This window comes from Haliotis rubra, unplaced genomic scaffold, assembly GCF_003918875.1.
Source record: "Haliotis rubra isolate DU_JTF1 unplaced genomic scaffold, ASM391887v1 Scf163, whole genome shotgun sequence".
NCBI classification, from domain to species: Eukaryota; Metazoa; Mollusca; class Gastropoda; order Lepetellida; family Haliotidae; genus Haliotis; species Haliotis rubra.
Window position 1 is genome coordinate 1,592,977 of NW_025765592.1, and position 13,926 is coordinate 1,606,902.

The 13,926-nt window shown below is 42.3% G+C and overlaps 1 protein-coding gene across 1 annotated transcript in view; it reads left to right on the forward strand.

The window, feature by feature from the left end:
- Nucleotides 1–13,415, forward strand: part of LOC124271756 — a 34,164-nt gene extending 20,749 nt beyond the window's left edge. The window contains exons 4-5 of the mRNA XM_046706922.1: nt 8,076–8,207; nt 12,924–13,415. Of these exons, the coding sequence (XP_046562878.1) occupies nt 8,076–8,207; nt 12,924–13,057 (266 nt within the window). The 3' untranslated portion in view covers nt 13,058–13,415. The remainder of the gene's footprint in view (nt 1–8,075; nt 8,208–12,923) is intronic.
- Nucleotides 13,416–13,926: the final 511 nt, after the last annotated feature.

Here is a 13,926-nt window from a genome sequence, read left to right on the forward strand (position 1 = left end):
CCAGGAGTCGACGACACTTCCTTGCTTCAGCCTTCACAGCTTCTTCTCTTTTCCTCTTTGTTCTTTCTTTGGTTGGTATTGTGAATCAGAATGTAAATGAACAAAGCCGAAATCGCCATGACTTAAATAGGTAGTTTTATTGCACAACAAAAACATCCGGGAAGGGAGCTAACTCCTGCCTTTGTTAAAATCCGGAAAATATTGGATTTTTCAAAGGGCAGATAATGCAGTGATTCAAAAGGGCACAGTGCTAAATGAAAAGGGCAGGGCGCTAAATAAAAAGGGCAGGGCGCTGAATAAAAAGGGCAGGGCGCTGCGCCCTGCCAAATATGCCTGGGGGAAACACTAGCTATGGCTTCAACGACTTCAGAACTACATTCCTTGGACGTATGCTTCTGTTGCATTTTTGTATAGAGTGCCATTTTGAGCACTGCCAGAGGTCCTCGCCAAGAATCAATGGCTATTAATGGGACTTTGATGTGCATTCACTATACCAGCTTTGGCTCCCACTGTGGATCACGACCTACTGAACAGAGTTCTATGTCCAGTAAGAGCTCTAAAATGGTACTTGCATAGGACTGACACGTTTCATCGTGTTCACTGCTCTCTCTGGATATCTTGTCAAGGACAATCTGAGAAATATATTTCCAAGAACACCTTGGATAAAGAAAACTATAAAGCTGACTTACACTTTGGCAGAAAATCAGCCACCAACTGATGGATCCTACGTCCACACAAAATTAGAGCCATTGCCTCGTCCCTTGCATCAATGAAAACTGTCACTAGAACAGATCATGTTAGCTTGCCAGTGGGTGTCTTCAAACACTTTTACATCATTCTATCTAAGGAATGTCACCCAGGACCTTCAGAGTTTTCATGAAATAGGGTCTCTGGTTGTGGCCTAGATTCTCCTTACTGCAGAGCTAGAAAAAGTGCCCAATAAAGAGCATGATTTCACATACTTTGACCTTAAATATGGATTGTCATCTGAGGGTGAGTTATCTATTTATAGTCTGTTTGCAGTGAAAACGTGCCGATGAATTTCACTTTAAACAAAAAAGTAAATCGGATAAAGTGAAATTTAGATGGCAAATCGTCATAATTTTACTTTGCCAATTGAATATATAAAACTTTTTCCTTATCCTGACTCATGCTTATTGCTTGTCTCCTTCCTCTTGCGAACGTTAGTGGAACACTTGTATCTTCTATTGAAGCTCCCTTCAATAAAAAACAGACGTAAAATCACTACTCACCATGAGTTATCTGTCTGGCCGTTTTGGCGGGAAAAGTGGCGCCACCGCTCCCACATGCTTCACTCTCTCCTTCTTCGCCCTAGTGGATGGTTGGGAGAGTGCCTGTGTCTTCTATACGGCACTATATCCTTTTATTTATTAGTTATTACCCTATACGTTACCTTTATAGGGGTTTAGGGAGTATCCTTCAACAATATGGTTTGAAATTTATTCGTATTTTTCACTGTTTATTCACTGTTTTGTCCGTGTTTGTTCAGTTGTTTACATTTCATGAAAACCTGTTTTCGTTGTAGGTTTAGGTTCTCTGCTGCAGACCCGCATTTATTGTGCCCTAGCTGCACAACACCATGTACTTCCAGCTCTCGCTGCAACCTTTGTCAGCATTTAACCAATATTGAATTTAATATATATATTTTCTGTGTACTTAGGCGTGCTTAAGACAAATCCAGGCGACTTTTTCAAGTCATGGATAAGCCGGCTGAGTCCCTCACATGTCAACTGCTGTCAGACGACCCTCTTCCTTCCAGTGATCCGCCGGAGATGTCCTTGGAGGATGGGCGTGGGACGTTGTCCACCACTTCGAAGAAGAGGGCTGCCACTTCGGACATCCCTTCTTCGCAGAACGAAGAAGAAGCCATCCTCTACGCAGAGACGGCCACACACCCCTAAGACAGCGAGCAGCTCTACGGGGACGTCTGCGCAGACGACTAGGACTTTCTCGGCCATATCACTACCAACGCAGAGAGGGCAGCTCATCTATCACCGCAGACGTTCAACCCCGGGGCCTTCATGCAGCAGTTCTCGCAGCAGATAATGGAGATGATGGAGAGGCGGCGCAGGAAAGAGATCGACAACCAGCCCTTGACACCACCCACAGAGAGGACCCGATCTGCACAAAGGACCCACCGCTGCCGACACATCGGAGGGGCCTTCCATTGACGACTCAGATGAACAGCCTTCGCGAAGGCCTTCGCGAAGGTCTGTGGAGACAGCCTCAAGGACGTCATCAACATCTCACAGATCGTCAAGGGATTCGCCGAGGCATTCACGAACCAAGAGACGCTCGCCTCCACGCAGGTCTCCACGCAGATAGCCCTACAGACGCAGCTCTACAGGCTCATCTCCACGCAGATCTCCGCGCAGGTCTCCATGCAGGTCTCCACACAGATCCCCAGCGGAGGATGATCAACGATCCCAGATCAGCGCCCCTGAAACAGAGGACGATGGCGGTATTATCTTCTCAGACGCAGAGATAAGATATTGGATGGCCAACGGACTGGGGTTAGCGTCACCCTCTAAGGAAGAGAATGCAGCACTCACGTACCTGATGAAGGACGATGATGTCGACACGATCACTCTATTGCCAATTGATCCCATCTCGGAAGTTCCAGAGAACTTGGACGCAGCCTTCAGGAAGGCAACGATATCCCAGGCGCCGAATATTCCACAGTTCAACGCTAAGAAGTTCTCTCTACACAATATGGACCCCTTCATGAAGGCAGAAGAGATCCATGATAACTACAAGGTCATCAACGACGCCCGGACCAAGTCTTATAAGATTGACGACAAAAAGCTGGCGCAGATAGAGACGATGCCCAGAAGGATGTTCTTCGGCCTTAACAGATCCAGGGCAGTGAATGAGACGCTCATCGCCAAGTTCAGGGACTCTACCGCAGAGGAGGACCGGATGATCTACTCTGCTCTACTCATGCAGAAGAAGGACCAGCAGTTTATGACGGACCATCTATCATCCATCTCAGCAGCGCGTTGACGCTGGCGAGGACGACAAGGACTACTGGCATCCTGCAACTGGAGCTAACGCTCACCTAAAACGCTGTACAGAGCCCCATGGTCGACATCATCCATCTTCGTGAGGGGAGATTGACGACGCCGCCAAAGAAGTTACCAAAGACTCCAGAGAAGTCCTCATGATAAAGCCCATCGATACACTAGCCAGTGTCATCAGGCAGGCGCCCCAGCTACTCGGGCAAGTCGGGTTCGCAGGCATCCAGAAGGCAAGAGACAAGAAAATGAGCACCTTCAGAGGAGGGAAGGACAGCCCAGCCGGCAACTATAGAGGACTAATTCGACGAGGCAGGGCACCCAGAGGCCAAGGATAGAGAGACGATGAAGGAGGGGTTCGAACGACTGGAGTCTTCCACCCCCAGCCGTTCCTGTACAACCTTCACAAGTGGGTGGACGTCTACAAAACTACTGGGAGAACTGGGGAATTCTTCAAGATCCATTTGTATCCAGCATCCTAAGAGACGGATATCGCATACAACTACAAGCAACTCCGCCGTTGACAGACGAACCTCAGAAGTTCAACTTCACAACCCATCGGACAGAGAGGCTACGAGAAGCGGTCACATCTCTACTAGAGAAGGAAGCCATAGAAGTGGTGGACCAGGACCAGCTCTCACAAGGATTCTACTCCCCAGTTTTCCTAGTGCCAAAGAAAAACTCCAAAGAAAAGTTCTGACTCATCTACAAAATGAGGGCCTTCAACAGAGATTATCTACGGAGACCACCAAAGTTCAGCATGATACATCTACCACAACTCCTACACCTCGTCCGTCCGTCCGATGGACTACATTGCCAGCATAGATCTACAGGACGCCTACCTGCATATTCCTGTACATCCGGACTCAAGGTAGTACCTGAGGTTTATACTGGATGGACGACACTACCAACGGAAGGTCCTGCCATTTGGAATATCATCGGCCCCCTGGTTGTTTACAAGGGTGACGAAGCCCAAGCCATACCTACATCATCGAGGTCTACACAGTGCATTCTACCTAGACGACGGGATTCAAGTACATCAAGATCCCAAGCATCTCAGACTACAACTGGACTTCACCATCAGACTGCTTACACAACTGGGGTGGCTAGTGAATCTCCTCAAGTCGGACCTAGAACCTACACAGGACCTGCAGTTCCTAGGAATCCGGTTCATCACAACACAGAACCGCATAGTGGTACCAGAGGACCGATGGCTCAAGATACAACAGACGATCTCGCAAGCTCTACTCTCTCCGTGGCCACTACGACAATGGCAGAGTCTGTTGGGTCTCCTCACGTCAGCGCAAGACATGACACGCAGAGGGAGACTACAACTACGCCCACTACAGATCTTCGTCAATGCTCATCTGGACGACCCGGAACCCTTAGGACTCCCGGACGCACTACGCCCATATCTACTATGGTGGACCCAGAGATCGAATGTTTGCAGAGGCACCTATTTAGCAGAGCCGGAGTGCAAGACGCATCTCTACGTGGACGCATCGCACATCTCGACGACGAAGTGTCAGCTGGGACATGGACCAAAGAGGAGAAAGATCTGCACATCAACATGCTAGAAATGAAAGCAGTACTAAACGCCATACTCCACTGGACAAACAATCTGGAGAATGCTCATCTGATGGTGCATACGGACAACTCCACAGTGGCATTCTACATAAACAGGCAAGGATCAACAAGGTCGGCGAACCTTCTGAACCTCTGCTTTCAACTGTTCAGCATAACAGACAACCTGAACATCCACATAAGAGCATGCCACATTCCAGGAGCCAAGAACGTGATAGCAGACGCACTATCCCGTCCAACGCAGCCATCCCCAACAGAATGGATGCTACATCCAGAGATCTTCAAGCAGATCATACAAGAGATGGGAGCACCTCTAATAGACATCTTCGCCACAAGATTCAACAATCAACTGATAACATTCGTCTCACCAATACCAGATCCACGAGCATGGGCAACGGACGCTCTAAGCATCTCCTGGGAAGGACTAAACGCTTACGCCGCGTTTCCACCACCAGCTCTAATACCGAGGGTGTTGCAGAAAATCAGCCAGACGAAGGACCTACAACTGATTTTGGTCGCGCCTTACTGGCCAGCGAGAATATGGTTCCCCATTCTCATACAAGAATTAGGACATCCTCAACTGCAACTACCAGAGTGGACGAATCTACTAGTACATCCTCACACAAAGCAGGCGCACGGCAACCCAGAGGTGTTCCGGCTACACTTGTGGACTGTATCAAGGCGTGCTTGAACAAGAGAGGATATTCTGCCAGGGCAGCGAAAGCAGTCACACTAGCTCTACTCAAGTCTACACGCACCTTGTACGGCCACAAGTGGCGAATTTTTGAGACATACGCTGTGAGGACCGGCTTTACAGCCATAAAGGCGACACACCCTCAAGTGGCGGACTACCTTTGTCACCTACGACAAACGAAGCGGTTAAAAGGGTCAACACTCTCAACATACCTAGCGGCATTGAGCTCAGTCATCACCATGAGGACGAGTGGAAAACTGACGAAAGTACCAGAGTTACTGGCCTTACTACGCTCTTTTAAATTGGAGGACCAACAACAGAGATTCAAAGCTCCGGCGTGGGACCTCAACGTAGTTCTACGACATCTCACCAGTGACGTCTACGAACCATAAGAGAGAACAGCCTTCGAGTTCTTGACGCAGAAGACGCTGTTCCTGATCGCCTTAGCAACAGCAGCAAGGATGTCGGAAATACATGCTCTGGAGAGAACACGATTTGATGAAAATCAAAACACCGTGCATATGGGACTGAGATGGGACTTCATCGCAAAGCATCAACTGCCAGGTCAACCGGACAGACAATTCCACGTCCCAGCACCATCATCAGTCCTTGGACCACAGGATACGCAGGACCTATCCTTGTGCCCAGTAAGAGCATTGAAAGTCTACCTACAAAGATCCAGTACCAGGAGACGGAAATTCAAGCGTCTTTTCGTCCCGATATCGACAGCGACACAGACGGAGGTCTCCCGCACTACGATATCAATCTGGATCAGAACTGTCATACTACGGGCCTACAAAGCAGCAGGACTGGATCCTCCAAGAGCCTCCAACCCACACGAAGTTAGAGCTCTGGCATCAACACTCGCTCTACATGGGAATTGCTCTATCAGGACGATAATGGGGGGCTGCTTCTGGAAATCAGACATGGTGTTTGCCAACCATTACCTGAGGGACATCGCCACCGAGGACGTCTCCGGCATTCACCATTTCGGCCCGCTGGTTGTTGCACAACAGTTGACAGTCTCTCAAAGGCGCTGAGATGATATCTCACCCTTTTATCACATGACTTGCAAAAAGCCTACACTCAGGAGAGTTCAGCTTTAAGTCTATATGCACGTCTAAGGACAGACTAGTTTAAGTGATATGACCCAGTACTTGTAAGGATACTCATACAGGAAAGGGTCGCTTCTCCACTTGATGCTTGCATCAAGAGATGGAGTCGCAAAATCCACATAAAATGTTAACAGAAGCCAGGACCAAAAGTTAACAATTGTGGTCCCCCCGTCAGAGACAGCTGGAAGTACAGGGTTACAGCAGCAGCAGAGACTAGCAGTAAAATAGAAGTGCCAACAAGAAGTTCCCATAGGGGGGTATATAAGACGTAAATCACTACATGAAATCCAGAAGTAGCTTGACCCACCACCAAATCCGACGGATTCTACAAGCAATAAGCATGAGTCAGGATAAGGAAAAATATGTAATTTTCTGAATAAAATTGATATTTTATACTTATCCTGACTCATGACTGAAGCTCCCTTCAATAAAAACAGACGTAAATTCACTACTCACCATGAGTTATCTGTCTGGCCGTTTTGGCGGGAAAAGTGGCGCCACCGCTCCCACATGCTTCACTCTCTCCGAATTATGAGCCCGACACTTTAATTTGCAGGGAAATCCAAAGTGTCTAGTGGGGAGGTTGGGAGGGCTTACCTCATGAGTCAGGATAAGTATAAAATATCAATTTTATTCAGAAAATTACATTTTTAGAATTTTATTCAACTTCCGATAAGCTGTGGTACCATTGTACAAAATTTACTGTTCATACCTCACAAGAAGAAGTTCAAATTGTGACAGCTGCATACAAAGTGAACTCTCTTTATTATCCCCCGCTGCGCGTTTAGCGCAAAGCGAGGGATATAGTATTAGGCTCCGTCCGTCCGTCCGTACGAATTGGAATATCTTAAGAACCACTAGATTCTTTTCATAAGTTGTACCTAGGTTCATCACAGTATAAGAAAGGTCCAAGTCAGGTTTGGTGACCTTGACCTTAATTTCAAGGTCACAAGGAGACTTTAACGTTTTACCTGCATGTTAAGCTATCTCAAGAACCGGTCACTGGATTTTCTTCATATTCAATACAAAGCTTTGTCATGTTTATCTAGAGAAGGCGCAGGGCCCAGTCGATTTTGGTGACCTTCACTTAACTTTCAAGGTCACAGAGACCCTTTGAAGATTTGAGCATGTTAACCTGAATTGTCAGCAAGATGTTTCAAAAACAGGTCACTGGATCTTCTTTAAAGACTTTCAAGACTTCCCTTAAATGTTTTTTCAAAAAGCAATTTCTTTAGTACTGTTTTTGCATATTTCATACACTATGACATTCATGTCAAAGTCAGTCTTGAAAATATGTGTGTGTTTGAACACCTAAAGAGCAAGACATTAAGAGAGGTTGACTGGTCATGTTTTTGTTGACATTTAACTTAAACTTTCATTACTTTATAAGTTTGATTTGATAATTTGCAGTGGGGGATTATGTCACCTTAGTGACAATGCTTGTTCAAATAATTTTTTGCCCCCATAAATGTGAACATTCATTAGGGATTGGCCATTCATTAGAGGGAGGGTGTGTGTCCTGAAAGAATATTACATGCATGGGAAGAGGGATATTTTTAATAATCTTATAAATTCATACACAGATTCAAAAGGGTGAGGGATATCATTGACCTCTATGTTCTTGAATCATAAATTTTGCTATTGCAGTGTACAGGTCAAGTTTCTGCCAGACCTATGCTGAAATGAAAGCCCCAACTGGAGAGTGGAAGTCTGTGCTGTCTGCAGTTCTCCTTGCACTGTCTGCGACTGCATGGATAGTCATGTGGATGAAAAAATATGGTAAGCATTAAGTACATAAGGTTGAACTTTATTCAGTGTTTATTGTTTCTAGTGAAGGGGTTTTTTTTACAAAACATGTAGATTTAATCCTATATGACAGTTTCATGAGTAAACATTTTAAGCAATGTAATTTTCTCAATAGAAAATATATCTGCAGAATACCTCTATATTCTTGTCAAATAATATGCTTATCTCAGTATGTGACATGACAAAGTGGATATTTTCATGACGGTCAGGATACCTTCTTGTATGCATATATATGTATGGAAGGTTAATAAATAAAATATAATGTTAAAATTAATTTGTTTAATGTAATTAGTCACTTTGGGTACTATCAGCAAATGTAGAGAACACTTGGGTAAAAGGTATCAGTGTACATGTACACCTGTTTTACATCCACGCTTACATGGCTCATAATTCCAAAGTTTATCTTCAAAATCGGGTAAATAACAATATTTGAAATCATTTTAATGAAAATGACTCTGAGCAAAACCTTAGTATTGAAAACAACTAAGAATACAAATTAAAACTCCCTGTGAACATAGTGAAGTAGTTTGTCTCACAGTCTCTAAACCACATTATTTTCCCAATTGCCTTTCCCTCCCTGCAATGCTAAAGCCCTATATGAAGCAAGTCTAGATTTCCCCAAGGTTCAACTCACTGGGGCTCCTTTTCAATTTAAATGAGTTTATTTGGTACTATCAAAATTATATATATATTCAGGGACTAAGCGTTGGTCTCATAGTGAAATTGCATACCTGATTCTGAAGGTGGTCACATTTGTGTTTTGGTGCAATACATAACTTAAACATATGAATAATGTATTATCAGTGAATGAATGACTGATATATCATTACTTAATCACACATCTTCACAATATCTTTGTGATACAAATTTCACTGTTGAGCATCACAAGGTCAATCACATCGAAAATACAAATTAGCGAAATTCATTCCGTTATTGTAAACTAGCGAAATTCATTATGGATTGCAAGGAACAGTGTTCATCGTATATATCCATGTTTTTTTCAAATGCTCAAAAACATTCAGGGTTTTCTTGAATAATCAGATGAACACCGGAACATTGTAATAATTTATAAAAGACAACTTTATCATAAAGACATGCCATCAGCCGAGTACTTATGATGTTTGTTGTGATGCAACACACCGCGTTACACACGCTAACGAAAATGTATGATGTCAGAAAACACATAAAATAAGACGATCTTCCTTGATTTCATCTTGTTTGATTATATTTAATCCTATTTTCATTCATTAAACCTGTTAACAGTAACCTATGAGTAAACATGTGAAATGGCATCAGCTCATTCTATACACATACAACTTCTGCTTACCTTATGGACCCTCACGAATGTGGTAAGCGGAAGTTGTATGGAATGAAGTAATACCATTTCACTATTTAGCCGGTTTCTCCAGTGTTACTGTAAACACTTTAATGAATGAAAAAGGGATTGAATTTAATCAAACAAAATGTGTTTCCTGACATAATCAAACGTTTCCTGACATACGTTCTGGGATGGCAGTGTTTACCCGCGCAATAACGCAGTGTGTTGCATCACAGCAAACATTGTAAGTACTCGGCTGATGGCATGTCTTTATGATAAAGTTGTCTTTCATAAGTTATTACGATGTTTCGCTGTTCGTCTTATTATTGAGAAAACCCTGCCCGTTTTAAGCATCTGAACAACTATGGATAAGTACGATAAACACTGTTAATTGCAATCCGCAATGAATTTCACTTTGATGACGTGAAAATGTGTGATCGCTGGGCAACTTTTTTTTATGGGAGCCACAGATTACCCCGCGGTTTAACCGAATCTGTGGTATCCCGAAGAGCGTTATTGCGAGGGATGACTGTACTCTTTTCCGGAGCAGAACTCTAAAACCGTTCAATGTTTCTTCACCAAACTTGGCACATGGATAGATTTGGTGGTGAAATTTTCCCTTTTGGTATTTTTGGATTTCTGAATAAAATAGTTTTTGCGTTTCCATGGTAACAAATTTCACTTTGACTGAAATTGGTGGTAGTACTTTTTTTCCGGAGCAGAGCTTAAAAACTGTTCACTGTTTCATCATGAAATTTCATACATAGTTAGGTCTAGTGGTGAACTGGTGCCTTTTGCTAGTTTTGGATTTCTGAATAAAATGTTGTTTTTTTGCGTTTCCATGGCAATAATTTTGGCTTCAACTGAATTTGGTGGTAGTGCTCCTTTCTGGAGAAGAACTTTGAAACCTTTCAGTACTCTCCTTCCACTCAGCTATATACACGCCAAAACATTTGACATAATGATAACTCATAGACATAGTCATGAAGAGTATTTTGCCATTGTGGGGGATATTGATGACTTTGTCATTTCGGGACCTGTTCCAGCCCCATCATCAGGTAAAACTAATTAACAGTAACTGTTAACTGTGCTCATGGGCTGCTCATTAGTTTTACATGAAGACCCTGGATATCTGGCCCCGAAACATATCATAGAATAAAAACATGAAATCCAGAAAAGAGCATCTTCTAAAATGCCAATCAAGCATATATTTTGAATGATTGACATAAGGTTGTTTCATCAAACCTGTGCAACATGGTAAATTGGTTAGCCTTAGCTAAGGTGGTTTTGTGGAATGGGGACCAGTGTCCCTTAAATTGGCAGAATTCTTATATGAGGCAGTAAACCGTTGTAACAGGCCAAACCTTCCCCAGGGAAACTTTGACCTAGGACAAACTTTCCACAGGGAAACTTTTTTTTCTCTCTCTCTCTCTCTCACAATTTCTTCCCCAACCTATAATCTCATCTTGAAAAAGTCAGAAACGAAAACAAGACATAGCTATTCATGTGAACACAGTGATAAGATATTCATGTTGATGTCAAGTTCCATTAACAATTTACAGGTCATCTTCATATATATAACATGTGCATGGTTCACATTTTGTTTCAATATCATTAGATAAGGTGAGATTAAAAAAACAACCTAGCATAAAAGCCAAGATATTATATCAGTACTATTGTTTTATATTATTAACTTATTATCCCCCGCAACGCGTTTTGGGGGGGATTAAAATGGAGTCGTCCGTCGTCGTCCGTCCGTCCAGTCCGTCCACATTTGCACATTTGTCTTTTCCGGAGCAGAACTCTAAAACCGTTCAATATTTCTTCACCAAACTTGGTACATACATGGATCTGGTGGTGTACTGGTGCCTTTTGGTAGTTTTGGAATTCTGAATAAAATATTTTTGATGTTTCCATGGCAACAAGTTTGACTTAGCCTGAAATTGTGGTAGTGCTCTTTTCCGGAGCAGAACTCTAAAACTGTTCAATATTTCTTCACCAAACTTGGTACATGGATAGATCTGGTGGTGTACTGGTGCCTTTTGGTAGTTTTGGAATTCTGAATAAAATATTTTTGGCGTTTCCATGGCAACAAGTTTGACTTAGACTGAAATTGGTGGTAGTGCTCTTTTCCGGAGCAGAACTCTAAAACCGTTCAATATTTCTTCACCAAACTTGGCACATAGATTGATCTGGTGGTGTACTGGTGCCTTTGGTAGTTTTGGAATTCTGAATAAAATATTTTGGCGTTTCCATGGCAACAAGTTTGACTTAGCTTGAAATTGTAGTAGTGCTCTTTTCCGGAGCAGAACTCTAAAACGGTTCAATGTTTCTTCACCAAACTTGGCACATAGATTGGTCTGGTGGTGTACTGGTGCCTTTTGGTAGTTTGGGAATTCTGAATAAAATATTTTTGGCATTTCCATGGCAGCAAGTTTGACTGAGATTGGTGATAGTGCTGCTTTCTGGAGCAGAACTTTAAAAACCTTTCAATACTCTCCTTCCACTTTTCTATATACACACCTAAATATTTCTATATACACACCTAAATATTTAACATAATCATAACTCGTAGACATAATCATGAAGAGTATTTTGCCATTGAGGGGGATATTGATGACTTTGTCTTCTTGTTTTTATATTTCAATAATTTAATTATCTTCACTTATTCCAAATTGGTTTATCTCAAAATCATTGCTATTTTCGTAACTTTAACTAAATACCCAGTTTTTACTTGGATGTCCATATCCTTTCAAAATTTTATTTCCTCAGTCATGGCTTCAAAAATATGGGATCCACATCGGTGCCATCAACTACTACAACCAAACACAATATCAAATGCTGTATCATCTATCATTCCACTATATTGTCTTACCGGTATTCTATATTCAAAAGACAAGGTTTCATAAGAGGTATACTTGGCCCATGGATATCTGAATCATATTTTCATTCACCAAAAGTGATTATGGATTAGTAAACAAGCTTTTGGAGAGACTTTAGCCTAGCCCAAACTTTCCCCGGGGTAAGAATAACCTAGGACAAAACCTCCCTGGGGAGAATCTGGCCTAGGCCAAAAGTTTAGACCAGGGAAGAAATGGTCTGCTGCACCATGAAAGTATTACCAGCTTTCTCCCATTGGTTCAGGACTCGCTTGTATTAGACAGAATGACTGGTTGAATGTGGTATTAAGCCCAACTTGTTGATACTGTATTGATAGTTCAGTATAGACTCTGTAAATGACAATTCTGCTTTAGTATAGACAGATTGCATTTATGATGTTAGTTGAAAATCATTAGCGACAAAAAAATGTTAAGAAATTATATCTATTTATCCTTTTTATTGCAAATTTAATCTACAAAATATCCTTTCAGTTTACCCTCCAATGCCCTCAACTATAACCAGGGAGTGGCAAGAAGCACAAGTTGAAAGAATGCTTGCCCAGGGCCAGGGACGGATTGAAGGCATCTCGTCAAGCTATGATTATGAGAAAGGAGAGTTTAAATAACTCATAACTAATAATGGCTTGATTGTATAAAATATTCCATATTGTTTGTTATCTGCCATTCAGTAATTTTGCTTCAGTGAATAATGTCAGGATTATTGTACACAGTGATCAAAACATTTGTTGAATGTATTACATAACACACATAGCAATAAAAGTTGTGGCTTTGAGACTTTCATTTTCAATTTGTAGCTCACCTGACTGAAAGTAAAGTGAGCTCTTCACCAGTAAACTTGTTTTGCAGTCATTGAAGAAACATTGACATTTTCTTTACAAATTGTGATGAATATTGTCTATGTATAGTTTGTATCAAATCTGTGAAAGTGCACTCTGGGCATGGTAAACATATACTCCTCAGAAACAGCTTGTTTGTTTTTCTTGTGGTGATGATTCGACAGCATTTGAAGTTTTGCTGAACTAGGCATACGTGTCATTTTCCAACAACACCTCACCATAAATTTTATTATGATTTCAGTTTCTTGAAAACCTTTTAGATACATTGTCACTCTGTACTCACAAACCTACTACAAAACTACAAATAAATTTCAATTTAGGCGTAAACATTCCCTCTAGATTATGGTTGCCTTATTTCTGGGGTTACCACAGACACATACAGAAAAAATGGAAAAGAAAAACGATCCCTAAGTCATAGTTCCCTGGTAGTATGCCCTACCCCTTAAAGAGTTATCTCCCCCTTAAATCGTGGCGTAAGAGCGCGCCCTTTTAAACCTCACCATTTTTCTGTATGTGCTACGCACAGGACGTCTCCGGAAATTTGGAAAAGATTCTACTGTAATTCGTTCATCATCAACAATAGTCAAGTTTTCTAGATCAAATCTACAGATTGGTCAGTACTATCGCCTTGTTGGTGC